Raw genomic sequence first — 22,288 nt, 5'->3', positions numbered from 1 at the left:
TCTCTTACACTAAAGCTGTCTGCACTAGAGTAGTCTTTTTGCAGTAATAAAGAAGTGTTTTCAGTAATGACCTTCTTAGACAGGAAAACAACTTCATAAAGCTTCAGAGATGCCCTCCTTTCATGGTCACCCACTGAATCCAGCTAGCAAGCTGTTTTACACAGTCAGCTAACCTCAAAGCTGAGCATCTTCTATGTAAAAACAAAAGTAGCAACAAGCTCTTTAGTAAATACCACAACACTCTTTCCTTTTCAGCACAAAGTTCACAAAAAATATTCTGTTCAAGCATTATTTTAAATTATATATTTATCATTATTTATTATTACATTTTGTATTTAAAGTAATGCAGTGTCAGGCACCTTGCAGATGGATCAGTAACTTCTTGAAAATATCATAAGAAATCCCAAAGCCATTATAAGGGAGCAGGGATGACCAGTGTGCCTATGCCTTAGGAGAGGGATTTGTGCATGAACAGAGTGCAACCTCAAAAATCCATGGGTTTTTTCTGTCAGGATAAAATAGTATGTAGTTATATTACTGAAGATCAAGCAAAAGGCCTACCTAACACTAGATTAAGTTTGCAAAAACAGTTTCTTTTTTAAGTTTTTAAACTTAAAAAGCCTGGCTTAGCAAGCTTTTCCTCAAAGCAATTTTACCTGTAATGTATTATTAAAATCCTTTCAGATCCTTAAGCATTAGCAAAATAATGACAAATAATTATAAATTAACAGATCTTCTAAAGTCACAGTCTTCATTTACTTGAGATAATTGGATTCACTCATCCATTAACCCAGGAGATGGATGCAATGCATCAGTAGCGAGGAACAGATTAAGGAAGTTCAGAGTAAAACCAGTCTCAAAAGCTATTGCAATTTGTGGCTATTTTCTATTCTGCTGAGACCAATCACATAAATTCATTCTTAGTTGAGAAAATTACAAGTGTTATTTTGTACTACCTGGCTGCAGCAGTTTAACTTTCACATCCCTGCATATGCACGTGAAAATTATTTAAGTTCTTTGAGAACGGTTTACCAAAATTAAGTCTGTGATATTAATAACATCCCACCCCAGAATTCAGAGTAAAAATAAAACCAAACAACTAAGGTCAACACAAACAATTAAGTTCCACGTGCCATTTTTCCATTAAATATTTTTCAGTTTGAAAAACACCATGCCTGTAAATAAAAATGCATCCCCCTATGCTATGTCATACAGAATAGAGTAAAATGACATCCTTACCTCTTCAGCAGCCATCAAAGAGAGACACCAGGAAGCAAACTGCTTATAAAAGATGAGTAGCACTCTAATTATTTAACTACCTCTCCTTAAAGAAAACTGGTGGCTGTTCTCCACCCCCTTTCCTTCCTTTGGGCACCGATACCACTGATCAGAGGAGCACCCCAAAGCAGCTGAAAGCAAATGCACTTAACAAAGAGCTCTAGTGTTACAACAGCTTTTGCCAGGTCTCTGGTTTTGTTACCAGCAACAAGCAAAGATATTTGTTTTTCTAACATTAAAAGGAGACTCAGCACAGGAGACTAAAAAAGCTGACTAATATAGCAAAATATGCTCAGTCTTCAAGCCACGCACAGGAAGAGAAGTGGCTTTGAGTTCTGTATAGTTTCTTTTTCTGACACCATAAATGTGAAAATGCTTCTAACCTCAATATCTCCAGGACTTGCACAGAAACCTTGGTTTGTATCATAAACAGTTCTTTCCTGGAAACAGAACAGTTTTCTACTGAGGTCTGCATGATAAAGCAATTAGTACAGATAAAAATTCAACAGAATTCTGGTTTTATGCATCTGCAAGGAGGAGGTTATTTTACCTCACAACTGGAAATCTGATCTCACATAACAATTGAAAATTAAAACATTATTCAGATTGGATATCCTAAGTTAGCCTCCTACAGAATTGAGTGTGGGTAATAAAGTTCAAAATCATATCCCAATTATTTCAAAATCTGGGGGGGAAAAAAAAGAGGCTATTCTTACAGTTCAATCTCCTCCTTATTCCTGGCTCTACCAAACTGCGCATGTAACACAGAAGCCCTTCTTAACTGTTCCAGGTGTTTTAAGATAAGCACAGCAATTCTACTCACATGGCAAAGTTTAAGGGCCTGCATTTTACAACCTCATTAAGCTAAACAGGTTCAAACATTTCCACCTGTGTATGTCAAGTTTAATCACCTTCTTCAGCTGCATTATGGAAAAGGAAGCAACTGACTTGGAATGGGGCTGAGGATGTGCTCAGCATCCAGCCACAGACCCACCGTATCCCTCTGGGGTGAGCGGAGCTGCTGCTGCCCGCAGGGTGCCTGCAGAGCCCCAAAGTGAGGTGATTGGTCAGGGTCTGCTTTTGCAGGAGAAACAGAAGGCAGAGCCTGACAGCAGACTGGAGACAACATCAAACCTTATCAGTCAGCACCCTCAAGCCCTGGAGCTGTAACTCCCTCAACTTTCTTGAAATACAATGCCCAAAACTGGACACGGTATTCCTTGTGCAGCCTTACTGCAGAGAGGGCAATAGGAATACTGCTTCCAGGTTCTCTGTCTTTTTTTTTGTCTTTTTTTTTAACAGCACCATACGATAAATTGAGATTAAATTCTACCTAAACACCTCCCTACTCTATGTGTCTATGGAACAGCTACCAAGTGAGCTGGTCCTGCACTTGTAGAGCTACTTATTCCTGTCTCCATATTGCCCTTTGCACATGTCCTCAGTAAGTTATTTCTTCCTCCATCCAGACTCTTTTGGCAGTTCATTCAAGCCCCTCTGAGTCTGAACAGCATCTTTGACTGCCTAGAGCAGCTCTAAGGGGCTGGTAGCATCAGTGATTTGGACAATCTGTAAACACTGCACACACACGACATCCAGGAACTGTGACAAGTGTGACCTTTAATTTCATTCTCCTGGTTCTTACTATGTCTGCTAAAAATCATGTGATCTGCTTAGAACTGTAAGAATTCAGGTATTCTTCTGTGGTGGGTTGATCCTATCTGGATGCCAGATGCCCACCAAACCTGCCTTGTCACTTCCCTCCGGCTGAGGTGGGGGGAAATGCAATGAAAAGACAGGGAGAGTTTTTTCCATGATTTTCTGTTTGTGACATAGGCAGGCCTTCTTTTCAAGCTATTTCCAGAAACAAGACGCAGATTCTCCTTCCCTCCTTGGGAAGCAGGGAAGGACCTCTTGGGTAGCTGAACCCGAATGCCAAGCTATCCGTATGAAAAGCACAGCCGTGACAAGCACCCCCTGCCTCTCTCAGCCACAGGCTTTGGGATGTTTTACACCACCACGCAGCGCCATCTCCCGCCCGGCTCGGGGCCGCTGTCGCTACGGCAACCGCGCCATCTTGGAGGCCGCCGGGCCCAGCCCAGCCCAGGCGGGCGCTGGCGCTGACGCGCAGGCGCAGTGCGGGCGGCAGCCGGCGAGGGGCTCAGCGGCGCGGGGGCGGTGCTGGGGGTCGGTGGCGGCGCGAGCGGCTCCGCCGGGAACATGGACGAGTTCCAGACGGGAGAGGAGGTAACGGGACGGGGGACAGGGGGAACACAGCCTCCCGCCTGGCGTCTCCGTTCAGGGCCGGCGGAGGGTCTCAGGCGGTGCCCGTCCGCCTCGGACCCCACCCCTCGGCGTCCCCCGCCGCCATCCCTGTGGCCCTCCCCCAGGGTGGAGCCGTGCGTCCGGGGCACCGGCGGGAGACGGACCCAGCCTTTGTTCTACCGCCCTCCGGGAGCTGGCCCCTTGTCCGGGTGTTCCCTGGGCTCCTCGACCCTGGCTTCTACCCCTGCCGCTGCAGGTCCCTTGGGGGAAAGGCGTGAGGGGTGTCGTGGCTTCGGGCTGCCCCCGCCGGAGGAGCCGAGCGCCGTGGTGGGAGGGTGGCCGGTGCCGCTGAGGTCAGGGGAAGACTCGAGCAGGCTGTTCCTGTGCGGAAAGAGGAGTCCAAGCCTCTGGTCGCCGTGCTGCTGGCGCACTGATGGGGCGTCACACCCCATTCACAAGATACGGAGTGCGATAAATCAAGGGTCTCAATCAGTTATGGTGCCGAATGACCCCCTGATGTCCCCCCGCTAAGGAGGAAGCAGCCAGTGCTGCTTTTGCAGAGGGACAGTGTCTGTGAGCTGTGACACTGTTGCACAGCCGCGATGTGACTGGGTGAGACAATAGCGAAGCAGCGAGAGGGGCGGAGGTGTGTCAGGCTTGTCCTGTTCCAAAAGCCTCGTCCTGATGGCCGGGCCTGGCCTGTGTTAGGGCCACAGACAATTTTTTTTTTTTAAGTACGCAATTAACATGCTCGAACATAATTTTTACAGCTGTTTTCAAAAACGTCTTCAGAATTACTAAAGACTGTAGTATTGCTCTGCAGTTGGCATTTGTTGCCTGGGATTTTAAACTAGGTGTTGGAAACATTGTCTGCTTGCTTTGTGCCAGAGAGGTACCACAGGGAAACTGTAGAGTAACCGACTATTTTTCCCCCCAAAAAAAGTTTTTATGCCATCTTATTAAAAGATGACATAATGATAAAACGGGTAGTGTTGTATTATTTCATAGTTCAGTTACAGCACATATATCCCAAATCTGGATATCAGGAATTTGTGTTCATTTTTGTCATTCCAAAAAAGGAAGAAGGTTGAAAAGTAACAGCAGCCCTAGAAGCAAGTTCTCAAATCTCTTTATTGTTTCAGTACAAATTAGATATCGAAATACCTTTGAGAACCTGGGTTGACTTTAAGTCATTTTACTTTGGTGTGAACCATGTTTGTACTCACTCAAAAGCATTTCTGAGCAGACTTCATGGAGAATAAAACTGTATGCAGTTTATCTTCTTGCTTGACAGCAGTCTTCATGTCTGTCAGCATAGCATGTCTGGAATGCATATTCTTAACTTAAGCTCTGTGGGAGAGTGGTTTTTGGTAACTGTAGCCCTTATTTTGTTAAATACATGGGTGCACCTTAAAATGTATGCGCCTGTAAAATGTAGTACCATGAAAATAAGTGAAGCATGTTAAAATTAAAGTCAAGAAGGTGAAAGTAAAAGGCAATTTGCCACAGCACATAAAAGCTTTTAAAATTGTTGAATTTTGCAAGCAGGTTGGTGCCTCCAAATAGGCATAGAAAAGGAATTGCCCAGTATGTCTCCCAGGGTGTGCTGTTTCTTCTGTCACAGAGAATGATCAGTTGCTCTCATTTTTCTGAATGTCACATGTCACTGAAGCTGGCTAGACTGTTGACCTTCTGGCCAAAGGTTTATGAATGTGATGTTGAAGTTCTCCTGAGCAGGTGTAACTGCATCCCGCCTGCACACATGAATTATGCTATTGTTCATTTTTGTCAGCTGGGGAAGCTGACTGACCTCTCAGGGAAAACCCAGTCAACATACACCTGGTTAGGTTCATTCTTGCATTCTTATTTGGTCTTTTGAAATTAATCAGTTTGCCTTTACGTGCTCTTCTGTCCTAGTTTGTGAGGTGAGAGACTGTGAGATACCAGCAGCGACAGGGTGGTGTGTGACTCGCTGCTGTACCTCATGGGGCTCCCCCTGTCAGTGCTCCCTGGCCCTGAGTGGCCACCCCAGCAGTGGGAGCAGCTTGTTCTAACACCCTGACATGGGAGGCAGCAGGAGCAGAGGGAATAAAACAAGAAAATGTAAACTACTAACGGTACATGTAAATGGGTGGTAGTTTTGGTATTAGTGAATGTTGGGGCATTCTCTCTCTTGATTCCATGTGCTTAATCTCTGTTCCCTGAAGGCTGAAGGTCAGCTAGCTACATTTCCCCTTTGATTTCCAAGGGGCAGCTTTATTCTTATCCCCAGCTGAGATTGTCATGACAGTTTTTCCTTCAGCTCTGAATTGATATTTTGTCCACATCGATGCCCTGGAGATGTCGGTTCCATTTAACTGCAAGCTGAGGTTATCTCCGTGAGCCCACTGTGATGTGCGGACATTAGTGCTTGTTGGGAAAGGGGAATATATATGTACACAAGTTCTATACATGTTATTAATGCTTCCAAGTTAAAATTGGGAAGCTTTCTTGACTCAAAAGGCCAGCCAATACTAGTTCATCTCTTACTTTCTGTTGTATTTCTAAGAAGGTTAACTTGACTGGGCAGAAGGAGCCAGAGTACGTATATATGCAAATGAAGGCAGACTTGGTATCTTCTGACTTGCCAGAAATCTGACAAGCATAAATTAAATTTTGAGTGCGTATTCTTAACAGAGCTTGAAGATCATAAACAGAAGAATGTGTCCACTGATTATTTAAAATTCTACTTTTTCTTTTGTAGACTGCCTTTGTTGTTGATGAAGTCAGTAGCATCATTAAAGAGGTAATTTAAACATTTTCCCTTTGTTGATGTGAAATTTCAAATGTTGTCTGCTGTATACTAAAAGGCATTCAGTAAAATATGATAACTGATACGTAAAAGATTTCTAGATAGGTTGCTCTTAAAGTAATTTCATACACCCCTCTCTGGTTGCAGTGCATCCCTATTAGAATTTCTAGGGGGATATTTTATGTTAAGCCCCATAGAAATAGATTTTGTATTGTAGTAAAATACAGGAGTGTTTTATAGACTGCATATGCATGTTACTGTGTTCTTTCAAGATGCCTTTCTCCAAAGTGAGTTCTTGTTTGTTTGGAATGATTGAACTACTCTTGTTGCTAAGAAACTTGAATTTTCTGTCTAGAAAATTTCCAGTGGGATTTGGAATTCCTCTTGTAAACTAGTGCAATCTTTTTCTTGTTGCAAAGTAACTGTTTTGGTCAGACTCTGTAAATTGAATACACATGCCTTAATACATGCTCCTGTTTCTTCCGAATTCGAAATAATTTTGTGGTTATTTTTTAAATAATTTCTGTGATGAAAAAATGTGCCAATGAAGAACATGTAGCTTTAACATACTTTTATTGCTATCTTAAGGGGGAAACTATCCTCATAAGTAAAATGGATTATTTGGCTGGAGGCTTCTGCTCTGTTAGTAACCAGCACTACATGGGACTTTTGTTTTAATCTGGGGGTTTGTTTCCCAAAACAAATTCTGCTCAAAAATCTGAATTTCATTTCTGTAGAAGAATATGTGTGAATGAGCTATTGTACTATTGTGCCTTTTTAAATTCTCTTCAGGACTGTTTAAATGCAGGACCTGTTTCATAACTCTGGCTGTATGACATTACAAATAATCTAAATATCACAAAATGAACAGAGCATGGGATCTGTGGTGATTTCCCCTATGCCCAGCTCAGACTCTGACCTGCATGTTTTTAATAATTGAAAACACTTCCCACAGCCAGTGTGGACCAGCAGTATTTAGGATTTTTCTATGGTATGGGGTCCATGTTGAAGAGGGTTAATGGGTGCCTTGCAGTTGACAGCAGCGCAGCTCCTTTACCTGTTTGTCCCCCCCAGGCCATAGAGGGTGCTATCGGTGGCAATGCCTACCAGCACAGCAAAGTGAACCAGTGGACAACAAGCGTGGTGGAACAAACCCTGAGCCAGCTCACAAAGCTGGGGAAGCCCTTCAAGTACATCGGTGAGCTCAGCTTCCCCTTCTCTGTGAAAGCTGGGACAGTCAAGTGCACTGATAGGTGGGGGGTGGGGGAGGATCTTAGGAAGAACCTTGTCTGTCAACTGCTCACAAGCATTCATATTTGTGTGTGTGTGCTAAGCTGAGCAAAAATGGAGCTAAATGTTAATGTTAGCGAGAAATTAATCAAAGCTTCTCTACTGACTAACAGTGACTTGTGTGATTATGCAAAAGAATGGTGCTGGGCTACATACAGCAAGCTCTTGCTTCTGGGACAACTCCAGTGATGGTAAGAAACACAACTCTTGGATTTTCCAACTTGCAGCTTAATGCCACTCTCTTTAACACTAGGCAGCATACTTTTATTTCCCCCAAGTGCTGTAGTTTTGGAGTAATAGCATACTGTTTGGTATTTTTTTGTATTTGGTATTTTTGGTATATTTTGGTATTATCTGGCTGTGATGCTAACTGGGCTATATATGAAATGCTTGACTGTTCTGAAAGCTTCATTCTTAAGATTCTTAAAGGAAGCAAGTATAAAAATGCATATAGGGGCATGCATCTAATCACTGTAACTTCCTTCTGTTTCCGAAGCCCTTTTTTGTATTTGCAGGAACCTGCACTGTGAGATGGGAGAATAAGACCATGTACTGTATTGTCAGTGCCTTTGGACTTGCATTATAATTGCCTTGAAATCATTCATTCTTCTCTTTTCTATTCCTGCACTTGATTCCATGTCCACTCAAACTGTGAATACTGGAACAACTTGTTTTTAATGCATTTTTAAAATAACTTTTCTTTAAAGGTAGAAATTTGAAAATATGCTGTTACATGTTTTATGTTTGTACCTAGTACCATCCCAGTGTTTGCTATACTTTTCTATTACTTCAGAACTTCTCTTCAAGGTGCTAATACTGAAATCTGCTGCAGTGTAAACACTTTCTCTAGATTTCTTTTCTAAGACCAAAATAAATGAGACACTGACTTTCACACTTTGTACTTTTGGTTACCATTAAATTATTGAAATTCATAACCGTTGGTGTGATTCATTTAAACGTAAATCATCTGTCATTGGGGAAAAAGTTTCAGTTTTTCAGTTCTCTTCAAGATAGTCGAGGTGCATACCGCAAAACAAAGCGCTTCCATAATTTTGCCAAAGTCACTACAAAGTTGCAAGAAAATTACATTATGTTTATCAAAAAGCAACTTGGCTGCATTTTTGGGACCTGTTTAATCTTTTTGTGTGGTATTTAGGGCATAAAATGATAACTATTTTCATTTAACAAAGATAATAAATTTTTCACATTCTGGAAGTGCTCAGCAAGCTACACCTGGGTAATCATTCACTTCTGCAGCCACTTACATGTGTTAAGTAGGTCTTGAACTTACTTGCTACAGTCCATGTTAATTTTGCTGATGGGTGAAGGTGATGAGTTCTGGCAGTTGATGAAACATGATCCTTTCTGAAAGGGAAAATACCACCTTGAGGTGATGTGACTAAATATGAGTAAGTCTCTTGTCTTCTAGTGTAAAGCTGCAGAAGAATAACAAGTAAAACAAGTTTTCAGCATAGGCTTGGGTACTGTTTTGTCAGCTAATTAAAGAAAGGGGAGCATGCTATGATTTTCAGAAAACCTCTGCAAATGGCTGTGCTGCTTCTGCAAGCAGTAGCTCACTGCTAATGAAAGAATTACAAACCCATGTGGGAGAGCATCCCTGGGCTGGAGTCAGTCTGAGCAATCTGTGATTTGCTTCTTTGTAGGAAGCCCTGTCTAATGTTTTCAGAATCTGGCTCTCAGCTAGAGCTGTTTAAGAGAGAGATGATTGCTAATACAGCAATATGATTCCACGAGCTGGGAAGATGTAATACTGCAAATTCAAATGACAGGAGAGGACTTGTTTGTCACAGTGTTATGTGCTCTGTGATAACTCTGCTCAGTGTAGTCAGACTGTGGAAAGCCCTGTGCTAGGCAAGGCTTGGACCCTCTTCCTCCCTATCCATGTCTGCTGCCAGGAGGGCAAAACAGGTGTATGCACCAGCAGCTTTGGGCTTGGTAGATTTGAGACTTCTAATAGAGCTGTAAGGATTCTGTATTTCTGCTGACATTCCAGTTTCCAAACAGCTCCGTAAACACATTTCCTTCATGACAAGCCACTTCATTCTTCTCACATATGTCCTTGTGAGCACTACAGGCTATATACCTTAGCCTGAGGAGCACATACCTACATTGCTGTAGGAGAGAGCTTTAGTATGGGTTCAGTCTTCAGTCAGAAATGATACAACACCTGTAAAAATAAAATTTTAAAACCAGATTGAATAACATACCTAAAACAGTCATCAGGGTCAGAGAGAAACTTGTCATGAAAAGAATAAATCTTTGCTCTCTTGAGTTGCTAAGGAAATTTTTCAGCTGGATGTTTAGATACTTTATCTCCTTTCCATCATACCAGAATGATGCTGGCAGTGTAGTACCTACTGAGCTATTTATTTACATTTAAAAGAAACAGTTTTGTGCACTTTGAGTGGTTTGCTTCTTGGTCAAGCCATTCAGACATTCCTTGTCCTTTGTTCATGTTAATAATAGCAAATCCCTTGATTCTTTGCTGTTTGTTGATGCCTATATGAGCTGCAAAAAAAAAAAAACAAACCCAAATGTTTGAGATGCTTGTCAGTGTAAAGGCTGCATGGCAGGAGAAGCCCCTGTTGCATTAAAACAGTTGAGCTGCAGAAAGGTAGCTACAGTTTTATAGATGGTTTCATGTGAGCAATAACCAGTACTTCCAATGTAAGTTTTAGGACTACAGAAAGGGGTTTAGAGGTTGTGGATTTTTGGGTGTTGGTGTCCCCCTCCCATGATTAAAATAGTGCTTTTCTTTAAAATTGCATAGCAATTGTATATTACTGTTTCAGTGTTCTACTGAACCAATTTAAAATTTTCATTACCTTCAAACACCTTAGTTTTAATTACTTCTTCCAGAGGCTGATGGCCAGCTCATCTCAGTGCCAAAGTAAAGCATTTGGGTGAAGAGCTGGCAGAGTCCTTGTTCTAGGTAATTAATTGGCCTTAAAAAAAACCCCCACAAATTGTGGGCTGGAGCATTCAAGGTAATTATAAAGTCAGTCTTTCTTGTCTCCCGCTTATTGCCATGGCTCTTCACATGATTACAGCTATAGAAATGGGGGGCATGGCAGCCCCAGTCTGCAGGGGAGGAGGAGGAAGGGGGAAGCCATTTACTGTCATGGCCACAGAGGAGTCTGACCTGTGTTAACTAAAACCTAAGGGAATGGCTCCAGGATTAACTGCTGCTGCTAAATGAGCACTACCCTATCTGCTAGTCCAGCCAGGAGTAAGGTGCATATCCATTTGTGCACAGAAGTTTGTGGCCATTTTATTCAGCACAGAGATTTCAGTCTCAAGTCCTCAAGTTTATACAAGAAATGGTGTCACCCCAAAGAGCAAGTGATGTGCTCATTACTTCTGCAGTCTACCAGCTATGAGCAGACTTTTGGAAGACAGAGTTGTAAGAAGTTGATGAATGACATCAGCATCTTCACCATCTCTAAACCTTTTATTACTGGCACTAACATTCACCAGGAGAATTCTCACTGCCAGCATGGCCACAGCAGGCTTTGCAAAGCCACTGAGCCATTTGAAAATGCCAGGTCCCTTATGTAACCTGGCTGGTGTATTTAGGAAACTTAGCAACCTGTCCTTCCACCCTGAAGTCCAGGCAGGGTAATAAAAAAATCCCCCAACAAACAATATAAAACATCTGTGATGACACAGCCTCTTGGATCCCATCCTTATGCAATTAACCAAATTTAAATATGCTTAAGAAAATGCATGTAAACTGAAAATATATGTGTAAGTCATGAAAACAGTTTATGAGAAGGAAAGTAAAATTCAGTAGAAGGAAAATAAACCTAGGATACAATATAAAGATATAAAACTTTATTATGAACATATTTAACAATGATTATGCACATAAAGTGTTCCAAGAAACTTCCTTGAAGTAAAATACTCAGTTTTCCTTCATATTCCACATTAGCATGAAGTTTTACAACATAAATGGATAATTTGCTCTTATTAGCACAACTTACAGATACACAGAATATTTAACATGTCCTCATGCACACTTTCTCAAAGCAGCATTTTATTACAGCTTCTCATTAAACAGAGCATTTATCTTACACATTTTTATACCACTTTGGTACACAATTTTTCCATATTTTCATTTTACATATTTACAAACTCCTAAAAATTTTTTACAGTGATGCAGAAGTTATTACTGGCATAAGCAAAAGGAAATGGGTGGGGAAATTAGGTGACCATGGATAAAATGTTGTTGTCATTTGGCTCAGAGAAAAACAGAAGTCTTTCCTAGCTGGAACCATTCTCCCCAGTACTGGTACCACAGATCCAATGCACTAGCTGTTTCTCACTGGTGTTAAGCCTTAGGCTTCCTCTTTGCCAGTCCTAGGAAAGTTTTCCATCAATTTCAACACCAACTGTGTTTGTAAAGCAAGTACTACAGAAAGTAGTTGCTGTGACTGGCCTGTGCTCAATTACTGATTTCTTAAAAGTCCCTTGCAATCATTGTGTACATGGAAGTCTTGCAGTTACTTGATGTATGATGTCTCCTTTAGAGCAGGATCACTGTATGCTGTGGGGCCTTTTCGTGTACTTGTCTTGTTCTGTACAGTTGCAGTAGTGATGGAAATAACTACTTTAGCAGAAATAAAAGGAAAGCCAGGCTAGCTTCCTAAACAGATTTCTTCTGTTTGACCCTTAGACTTCAATACTTTACTCAGAAGTGAATTTATGCCACCTACTCCTCAGCTGTTTACAATCCATATTGGAATATTCTTCAAATACTGTCTCTGCTTTTCAATCATGGAAATAAGAGGAGTCTTGCTAGCAAAACTAGTTCCTCACCTGCTTCACTGCTTCTGTCATCTTACTGTATATTGAATTTGATGCAACAGTGATTCAACCAAGCTACCATAACACTGTAGCACTTCCAAAATAGAAGGCTATTTTGCATGGCAAACCTTGCTTAAATATAATCTCTAAAAATGACCACAGAAAGTTATTTTCTCACTATTTTCATAGTAAGATACTTACTTTAAGTACACATTTCCCATTCTTGGCTTTTCTATTTCCACTTCAAATGTAGTTACATAGTGAAGTTTATTCAAACAAAACAGCAAGAGAAATGGGTTGAAAACAGCTTAGAAAAAATAATCTCCAAGTTAGATTAAAAATAAGCTTTTTAGTCAATGAAATCCCAAAGCATAGCACTGTTTCAGAGTTAACCGTAACAACCAGTTAACAACCAGACTGTGATAAGAAACCTAAGTGTACTTTGCACACTGGTCAAATTTTATCTCTTCATAACAATTTAGGAGAGAATTGAACAATATCAGAGGAAAAATATCTGAGTATATAAGAATCGTGTAAGTATCAGTTTTTGAAAACCTACTTCTTGTATGCACTGTTACTGCAATGGAACTTGAAAGGATTTGGCTTATGTAAACAGTGCCAAGTTGGTTCCCAAGTCTAACTCTGCACATTCAAATAGGGAGAGTTATCTCAGGAATAGTAAAAATGAGAATGGACTCTACAATTTTAGGATACAGAACATCTCCCATACCCTATGAAAATAATGTAAAAAGTTCTGAGGATACATTTTACTAGAGTTCACTGGAAAGAAAATCACTACTAACTTGAAATACTTCTTTAATGTTTTCCTGTATGTTCTTCTAAAGTAATATCAATTAAGAAGTTAAAGGGATAAACCTTCTCTTCCTCCCCAGCAATGTCCTTACTTTAGCCATACAACAGTGCTTTGGCTTCTAACAAAGAAATGATCTCTGGCACAAAAAGGTTTCAGATACTCTCCTAAAATTTCACAGCTCTACATAATTTTAGAAAGTTTTCCTTCTCTCTCTCTCACACACACACAGTCTCAAGACACATCTTTATCAGAGCACTGATTTAGTCTGAACTATTCTACGACAGTAAGGGCACAACCACATAAAGCAGCTCCTTTGGTCCTCTCTGAGTTGCTGCCTTGTGAAGTCTCCCCTTCATGATCTTGAACAGCCACCAAGAGGTTATCGCAATGGGCACAGTCTAGAGCAATTGTTGCATTAAAGCACAACGAATCTCCTTTTTCTCGAGTATGATTCAGCAAGTCTAGCAGGATTTCATTGCACCATTCTGCTTAAACTACTTTAATGATGAGCACAATTCCCTAGTGCAACCCAGCACCATATTGTAGTAGATTAACAGTGCTTTTGAGAGTCTTCTACAGCAGCAGGGCAGAGAAATTTTACAGGGCAGAGTAAATCTCTGTTACAGATACTTTTCTAAAAGTATCTCCTTTTTTCATGTATCTGAAAACAAAAGTAGTTACAAACAAATATCTTAAATAAAGAACTGAACAATGGTGTAGGAGAAAAACAACTTCTAAGTGGAGAAGCAGCAGCATTGTACAAGGAATACTTAATTCCCATATAACTTTGTTCCAGCACAGGCTGGAATACAGATAATCACAAAATGTGCTAGTGAAAGTTCCCATCATACAGGTGGTGACTGGTATGACAAAGAAGCTGAACTGTGCATAGAACAAGTTCACAAGCTGACTCTCAGGCACGTTCAATACATGAGCAACCACAATTGTTCCTAGCATGTAGAGAGTAACTATCTATTAATATAACTTAAGGGAAAATTCATGTAGAAAAAAGAACTCTAAAAATGAAATGTTTGGAAATTTGAAATTGTAATTCCTTAGAAAACTTTCATACTCTATTCTCTGCAAGTAACAATCTCCTCCAGCATACAAGACCAGTAAGAAGCCAGTACTGGCTTCCTTCTGAGATTTGTTGTTGCTGAAATACTTCCATTTGAAAGGGCTGTTTAAAAAAACCAGTAGAGACACTTCTGCTGTGGCAGTAAAGCATGTCATGAAACATATATTGTACAAATAATTTCGCACCACTGAGACTTTTTTGGCTCACTACAACTTGACTACTTGCCCATATCTTGCACTTATAAATCCAGTAAACTTACTGAAATGTATTTTTAAAATGGCCTTAAATCTATATCACTTATTTGAAGGAAGAATAGAAAGCTTGTGTCTTCTTGCACTGATTTAAAAAAAAAAAAAAAAAAAAAGACCACTTCATTCCCTGCCTCCAGCTCAAAAGGTTAAGGTAGAAAATTGAAAGGGAAATGAGGCACTTCATACCGCAGTGGACAGTATACAAAACAGCTAATGCAAATACCACAGATGAATGGCAGTATGCTGTACATCACCCTAAAGAGAAAAAAAAAAAAAAGAAAAAACCAAAACCAAGCAGCAAGGAAGCAATTTGAAACTCAGTATATACTCTGTGAGACTTTTAAATGGAAATAGATGAAGATTTTAGTCCACAGACATCCTGCTATCAGGCATTTTTTAAGACATGTAAAAATTTTGGTTTCTTCAGTTTTCAACACAAGCATTACAGCATTTGTTTTCTCAGTTTTATCCTTGTAAACAGAAACAGAAGCAGGATGTCCTTCCTGGGAGTTGGTGTTCGGATGACAGCAGACTGTAAGGAAGCCAAGGAAGTTGTCCATCTAGGAAAACTTCAGAATTGGCTGAATTCCAGATGAACAAGTCTGTCTAAATTGAAACTATTCAATCAATCACTGTCTGACTCTTCTTTATATTTGGCTCTAATAGCTTGGCCGTTCTGAAGGGGCATCTCTTCATAGTCACTCCTATGAAACAGACACATGTTGAAACTTTTGAACATGGTGTTCAGATAGAAGTTGAAAATAAACAGTAAAGTTCTAAACTACATTGAGGCATCAAATTGTTACTTGGGTAAGAAGCTGGTATCTGTTTTTCTTCCTTATGGGAGCTATGAACAACATACAATTTTTCTCCAGAGGACAATGTGTAATAGAAGTTATTCCAGTGAAAGCCGTTTTTCACATGGATTTGCACAGAAGCAAGCTGGCACTACCACTACTCATCTAAGTAACCAAAGGCAAGCTATCCCAGCATGGACTTGTTCAGGTTAGTGCAGTGTTGGTCCCATCCTCACTGTTCCAGTCACTTCAGCATCTTTGGTAAGAGGTGAAAACATCATGGGTGTGTTTCACTGTCTAGCACAGAGACATTGGGTTGGGATGGGTTTCAAGTGCTACTATAATTCTCGTATTACACAAAAGCACACAAATCAAGGAAGTTTTGCTAGACTCGATTATTCATAACTCAGTAAGTGCTGGAGACTTAAGAAGCACCACTCTCCTTCCCTGAAGCATTTACATGTGAGCTGCCTCTTTGCTAATTCCATCTGACTCCTGCTGTCCTTCCCAGTGTAAAAAGGAAGCCCTTTCCTTTCACAGCTCTTGCTGCTTTCACTCCATGACCTACCAGCATCATAATACTTTCTTACCTGTCTGTATTAGTGCCACGGCACTCCCTTTCAGAAACCAAAAAGAAGAAAAAACATGCATTCTCATTGTATTTCTGTCTCAGAAAAGGCTACATTTCTATTCTTTAGGCAGAAAGCTTTCACTAACAAACCCTTCACTTAATTAATATGTCAAAGAGTATTACAAAAATAACACACCAAAAGTAACTCTCCATAGGTATTTTATAATCTTACCCATAAATCACATCATCATCTGAATCATTCAGCATAGAAAAAGCAGGATTGTCTTTCAACTGTGATTCTGGAATAGACAAATATGGGTTAATTTAGTGCATTAAATATGTGACTGTAGTTCTAACTCAACACTGTAGCAACAGACACAACAACTTCCAAGGCAGTCACAAACACAGTTCAACAACACTGTATCCAAATAGGAATTCTCTCCTTTAAATTCTCTACCCTTCAGCCACAGAATTATAGTGCTCTTAAGAGTTAAGGAGACAACATAATTATCTCATTTTTAGACAGATATTCTCCATGTTGGATAAGTTCATTTCCTCCCCTGTGCAATTTCTTGTGTCATATTTCAACCTGCACATAAATTGATTATTCTTAATCGAAATTTCATATATATTTAAAAAGCACAGCCTTCTTGGTTATTTCTAAGCTACAAATATAGTAGACCAAAGTTGGAATCCCTTGACTGCAAGTCAGTGATTATCCAGTTATTTTCTAACCTTGTAAGAGATGAAGGAAGGACTTGTACCTTTATGGTGAGATGAAAAGAAACATGTACTTTCCAATTGCTGTTTATGACAATTCCCTCTAGCTTAAGGCCTTTATTTCTTGCATAATCTATGCTGCTTAGCTGCAGTTCATAGTTACATGCAAGTAGAATCCAATCTAGCAATTTGCCATAGCATCTTTTTCCTGGCAGCCTTTTACCTTCTGCTGTCTATGAATAAGTATTTCTGTAACCCAGCAGACGGTTTTCAACTTTATCTGCATGCAGCCAGTTCTTTTTCCATTCTGGATGGAAAAATAGCATTTTCCTGAAACAATTCTGTCCATCTCAACTCTAATAAGTTTAGAGAAAGGACCAGCTCCACTATTTAGTGCCTTTCCCCTGCAGGCTCTCAGCATACAAGATATGATTGGACAGGCTGCTAGATAATCTCATCTAGCCTCCTTTCCCATGAAAGGCTGGGCCACAGCATCTTTCCAGGTCTCTTCCAACCTGGGCTCCTCTATGGTTCTGTATTTTGAACAGAACGCTTAAAGCAGAGAATGTACTCAGTACAAATATTTATTTTAAAGATCTTTATCTGTTAGAGAGGGAAATGCTTTATAATCATCATGTAAGTCAGACTGTATCCTCTACATAGGAATCTAAAACCAGAGGCGACACTCAATCCTTTTTCTCCCTTTATATGGGCCCTGTGCAGCCCACCCCACAGCAAGTTCTCCAAAATTCTTCCCATATTAGAGATCAGTTTCACTCCTACTTTTCCAACAGCACGTTACTGATTTCAGAGTCCAGTTTGCCAGCATGCCAATGTATTAACTTTTGTTAGAAAGAAGTACAAATGAAGTGATGTTGTTCCTTAAGGGCTCTCTGTGAGTCACTTCAAAGGTGACTCAAAGCATTACAGGCAAACATCATACTGGCTAATCAGTTGATTACATTTTATGTGTTCCTTCATATTTCCAATACTAATTTGCTCAGGAGCAGTGAATGCAGCTTCTGCTTATGTTAACCCAAAGCAAACCGGAACAGTAATGAGACAACCAAAATACAAAGACATTGCACTGCATCTGCTAATATGGCAGCTCTTGTCACCCACATTTGCCAGACAATGACTCTCACTTACCATACAGTGCATTCTTGGAGGGAGAATACACGAAGGCTAATGTGTAGAGATAAAAGTTCAATAAACCGTAAAATGATAAGAATTCTGCTGGTAGTAAGTGTCAAGGATATTGCTCAGCATAGTTCCATACATATTAACTTTGGAAACAAGACCCAACCCATACACAGGCTGTTTCAATGGAAAGAATGTTTACCTTACTGAGAGCATGAATGGCTAAACAAAACTGCATGTTTTAAATTCAGCGACAGCTAATCTACTCAAGCTATTTCAAGGTAAAGCTCCCACTGAAAACAGAGCTTTAACACAAGTAACATCAAGTACAGTCTGCTCTTGAGCAGTGGAGTGCATGATCAAATAGCTCTTCTTTCAATGCTGAAAGAAAGCAGAGTAAGTTGGGTGTTCAGGTGGGTTTAGTTTGGTTCATTTTTTAAAAAGTTCTTCCTTAGCACAGTGATGAAGGAGGAAGGAGAAAGGATATCTATCTACACGTGGATAGAACTCTGAAGATGGTTTCTTGCCACTGTTTTGGGTAAATACTAAAGGTTTTACATATTGTTTTCTCCTACCTCCCAACTCATACCTAAGCTGATCAGTAGCCAGAACAGCTGCAGTCACACAAGCACTCTCAGAAAGTAGAATGAATTAGGATCTCAAGGTTCATGGCCAGGAATACAGGTCATAATCCTGTTGTCAACAGACATCAGAAATAGTCTCTCCCAAGGCACTTAAATTATCTGTTGTGACCTGTATCACATGTAGACTTGGACCAATACACAAATGCATTTTCAGTGGCTTCAAAACTATTAATTTCTCATATTTTAGTATGCTCCATGACAACTGGTAAATATAGAGCAAACAACTAAGGCAGGAAATACAGCCAAATTTGCCATAATATCTCATTAAAATTAGTTAGATTTGCACCAGGCATGCATATCTAAGTCTTCATTCCTCTTGGAGAGTATCACAACCAGTTGTGATGCATTGTGTCCATAGTGGACACACTAGACTGAGACTCTCTAGATTATAACCTTTACGAAGAGCCATTACAAAATGCTGACAGGAAATCTCAAACAAAACAGACTCAACTTCAAGAGTCCATCTAGAAGTCAAAGGTCACAGCCCTAGGTACATCATTTTAAAGTACCTTCTGCATGACAACAGATTAACATTCCCACTTGAGCAGTATCACAACACAAGGATATAATTCTGATAATGAGTTGACAGCTCAGCAACAAAGTTGTCCTGTAGAACTTGTGCTCCAAAGCGCAGGTACAGTATAACAATGCTGTGGGGAAAAAAATAAAGCATATAGGTGTACTGTGTCCTTAGGCTGCAAAATTGAAACAGCAGGTTGATAGAAGAGTGTATGAGAGAATAAGTATGTTAATATGCTGATCATTTATTTTAAGATACATTTGCTTTGCTAGGTCTAAATTAAGAATGATTCTTTTGTGATTAAAAGTTAGTACTCAGCTGAGAAAAGAGGAAATCCTTAGATTTCATCCACTACAGACAATCCAATAGTCAACAGCTATTTGAAATAACAGCTTGATGTGGGGAAAACAGATATTAACAGTAATGTAAGAAATTAACTTTTAACTTCTGCTTTGACTAAGTGAAGCCTACAAAGCTCCAGAAGAGCTCTGCCAAGCGAACTTCTAAATCTTGTGCACGGCCATGGTAATCGAAATAATATAAAGTTAGCTCAAAAAGCCTCAAGAAGGGTTAAAAAATTAGGAAATGCTTGCCATCACAGTAATATCAAAAGGCATTCTTCAGTTTCACTGACTATTTTATTAGCAACAAAATGTATTCAAAGCCCTGAAAAAAGGTTAGAAAAGTTACAGTACTGACAAATGTACTTTGAAAAGCCTTACCTAATGACAAGCACTACAAAGGTTAATGCAGTCAAGAATTTTAACCTGAGATCTGAAAAAGATTAAGAAAAGTTGTTATCAGTGAATTTACACCTACATCTAGGAGAAGCAGGCCTGTTTGGGAAGAATCAAAAGAAATATTCCTTACCAACATAAGGCATGTTTCGAAGTTCTGAGCATGCCCTCACTATCAGGAACAAAAGGTAGAGAATGTATGTGGTTGCCACCACAAGGAAGAAGATTTTCATTCCCTGTAAGAAAAGTGTCAGGTTTTATTATTTAATAAGATTTCATCTATTCCTTCTTCCATCAATAGAAATCATTAGTCACCAAAAGCACAACACAGAATGGTCCATTTATGCAGGGAAAGTAGGCTCATGAAACAAGGATGGTAATACGGTCAGTTAGGTTTTGGGGAATGTAAAGAAAGGAAACTTAATAGAAGCCAGATTTTGTTAACTGAGTTCAGAGTTGGCTGAATCTCAATAATTTTCTAAAAACACAGCTCCCAAGAAAAATACAAGGACCCACATACATCAAATTTTCCTTTAAAACAAGAAAGTCTGAAATTTACTAGGGTAGGGGACCTTGGCAGGAGTTAAGATGTACAAAACTGACTTAGTAACAGACTTAAATTTTTTTTCTTTCAATCCAAACAGTCAGTTTAGTCTGTGACTAAACTTGTGGTGTTTAGTCTCCAGATCTGCAAGACAATTTACTTTTCTCAATGGGATGGATCTCAATATGGTCTATGCATGATCTAATGCAAAAACAAAAGTAATCTAGTCAGAGTAAGACCATCTGACCAGCACATCTAACACATCTAAATTGTGTTATAGATTTTAATAGAAGAACAAACCCCATTTCCTTGTATTGCCTAACTGCACCTGACAATTGGACAGCAAGAAGACATTTTTTACTTACCTGGAAATTACCTGTGTCAACCCTGTATTGATATGTAGGATCATGTACTTCATATACGCTAGAAGAGATTCAAAATTAAAAGGGGGTACATGCACAATTCCAGACAATGTTAAAAAGACATACTGACCAAGAAACCCACTCACAAAGAAAAGGTTTAAGGTTACTATGCAGAGTTTATAACAAAAGGGTGTGGCTGTATAAGTTGGTGCAATGCCATTAAGTCCAATGGAGTCACGACAATTTACCATATATAGCAAACTAAAACTGAAGAAATATGGAGGATTTAAATTGTGATCATGTCCAATGTCCCCACTTGTTTCTTAGAAAATGTGTATCTTGTAAATTCCAACAAACCTTCAGGATTCCTACAAGTCTTCAGGATTCAGTGTTTACATTTTACCCTTAGGAAACTGCAGCATGAGACCTTCCCTCATAGCAATTTTACTAACAGCATGAGCATTTCCTGCAACTGCACTGCTTTCAACAAGGTACAATGGCAAGGAGAAGGTTAGAAAGTATCTCCCTTCTGAGAGATAAAATAAGAGGCAAACACTTGAGACTAAAACAGGATAGAAACAACAAATGTACTAAAATGGATGAGGTTTTCTGGGTGGGGAAGAGTGACACCTTTATGTTGACACAACAAATTGGAAAAAAAGGAGAACCACTAAACCAAGCAAAAGAACAGAGTTTTGAGTAAAGACAGCAGAGCTTGAGCCATGTCAGTACCAGCTGAGCAGGTATAATAGTCCAGAAAGTCTGGTCAAACTATGTCATAGTTAACTACAGACAAACTGTTGCTTCAGCTACTAAAATTTAAATAAATTGAGACATAGCACTGGAGTGATTCTTGTAGGGAGCCACAACATATTGACAAAGTAGTGATTTCTAGATCACACTCAGATTTATGAAATTATTTACTACTAGCTTGTCCATGGAGAACTGTTTTCAATCAGTCACAATTTGCAGAACAGGAAGAGGTAAGAATTTGAACTCTGTTCCTGTATCACAATCAGAGCATACTAGGTATATACTAGGTATACACAATCTTCTCATTCTTGAACACTCTCAGCTCATACTTGTGCACTACATTTTAAATTACTTACGTTTGCCATATTCCCAGTGTAACAGAGGCCAGCCACAACAGTCCAACAATAAAGAATTTGGGCAGATAGAAAGTTAAGCACTTCCTTTCCCCCTGTTAGGAAAACAATAGTGTGGTGAAGGTGTGAACCCACATTTAAGATTTTATTCATTCTTGACAGAATAAAATAACTATCATCTTTGTGTCACTCAACATGAACTGGATTAAGAGATTCATCTTCCGTATTTTCATCCTGCACAAGTGACTAGAGAAGACATTATATTGCATCATCATTTGTGTTCATAAGATGAAGTAGAGTTGGAGCATCCTATTTATAAGGTCCCACATATTTCACTGATAATGTAAATACATGAATAGGCTCCAGAATTCCTATTTCTCTTACACAGTATTTTAAAGTAGTTTAAAAAACCAATCAACTACAACATACAACATCAAAACTCTTCAAGCAAGAACAAAGCATAATGGTATCATAATTCTGATGACTGTCCCGTCTGTTTCATTTAGGCTTGGCAGACTCAAAATAATCTACTTCACCGTAAATCATTAACTCC

General features: G+C 39.6%; 3 protein-coding genes across 7 annotated transcripts in view; 1 reads left to right on the top strand and 2 right to left on the bottom strand.

Annotated features, from left to right (window-relative positions):
• SYTL3 (synaptotagmin like 3) overlaps window positions 1–3,349 on the bottom strand; it is a 37,109-nt gene extending 33,760 nt beyond the window's left edge. For both annotated transcript variants that reach the window (XM_032101957.1, XM_032101958.1), the window contains exon 1: window positions 1,240–3,349. The gene's annotated coding sequence lies outside the window, so the exon portion shown is untranslated. The remainder of the gene's footprint in view (window positions 1–1,239) is intronic.
• A 65-nt stretch (window positions 3,350–3,414) lies between these two features.
• On the top strand, window positions 3,415–8,559 carry DYNLT1 (dynein light chain Tctex-type 1). The gene is made up of 5 exons (XM_032101961.1): window positions 3,415–3,525; window positions 6,287–6,328; window positions 7,409–7,532; window positions 7,738–7,815; window positions 8,140–8,559. Exons 1-5 carry the CDS (start codon window positions 3,499–3,501, stop codon window positions 8,208–8,210), a joined length of 342 nt encoding a protein of 113 aa, XP_031957852.1. The 5' UTR covers window positions 3,415–3,498; the 3' UTR covers window positions 8,211–8,559.
• A 2,905-nt stretch (window positions 8,560–11,464) lies between these two features.
• Window positions 11,465–22,288, bottom strand: part of TMEM181 (transmembrane protein 181) — a 36,910-nt gene continuing 26,086 nt past the window's right edge. For all 4 annotated transcript variants that reach the window (XM_032101953.1, XM_032101956.1, XM_032101955.1 and 1 more), the window contains 8 exons: window positions 21,739–21,830; window positions 20,633–20,690; window positions 19,857–19,959; window positions 19,709–19,760; window positions 19,034–19,116; window positions 17,832–17,921; window positions 16,195–16,261; window positions 11,465–15,298 (listed from right to left, as the gene is read on the bottom strand). In XM_032101953.1, coding sequence (XP_031957844.1) covers window positions 15,220–15,298; window positions 16,195–16,261; window positions 17,832–17,921; window positions 19,034–19,116; window positions 19,709–19,760; window positions 19,857–19,959; window positions 20,633–20,690; window positions 21,739–21,830 — 624 coding nt within the window. In that variant the 3' untranslated portion in view covers window positions 11,465–15,219. The remainder of the gene's footprint in view (window positions 15,299–16,194; window positions 16,262–17,831; window positions 17,922–19,033; window positions 19,117–19,708; window positions 19,761–19,856; window positions 19,960–20,632; window positions 20,691–21,738; window positions 21,831–22,288) is intronic.

Source organism: Corvus moneduloides, chromosome 3, assembly GCF_009650955.1.
Source record: "Corvus moneduloides isolate bCorMon1 chromosome 3, bCorMon1.pri, whole genome shotgun sequence".
Taxonomy (NCBI): domain Eukaryota; kingdom Metazoa; phylum Chordata; class Aves; order Passeriformes; family Corvidae; genus Corvus; species Corvus moneduloides.
Note: the sequence above shows the minus strand (reverse complement) of the source record. Positions and strands in the feature narration are given on the sequence as shown.

Bases quoted from the DNA above. Each gene is read 5' to 3' on its own strand.
- DYNLT1 (XM_032101961.1), top strand. From the start codon at position 3,499: ATGGACGAGTTCCAGACGGGAGAGGAG. The intron at 3,526-6,286 runs GTAACGGGACGG...TTTCTTTTGTAG, and splicing joins AGTTCCAGACGGGAGAGGAG to ACTGCCTTTGTTGTTGATGA. The intron at 6,329-7,408 runs GTAATTTAAACA...TGTCCCCCCCAG, and splicing joins TCAGTAGCATCATTAAAGAG to GCCATAGAGGGTGCTATCGG.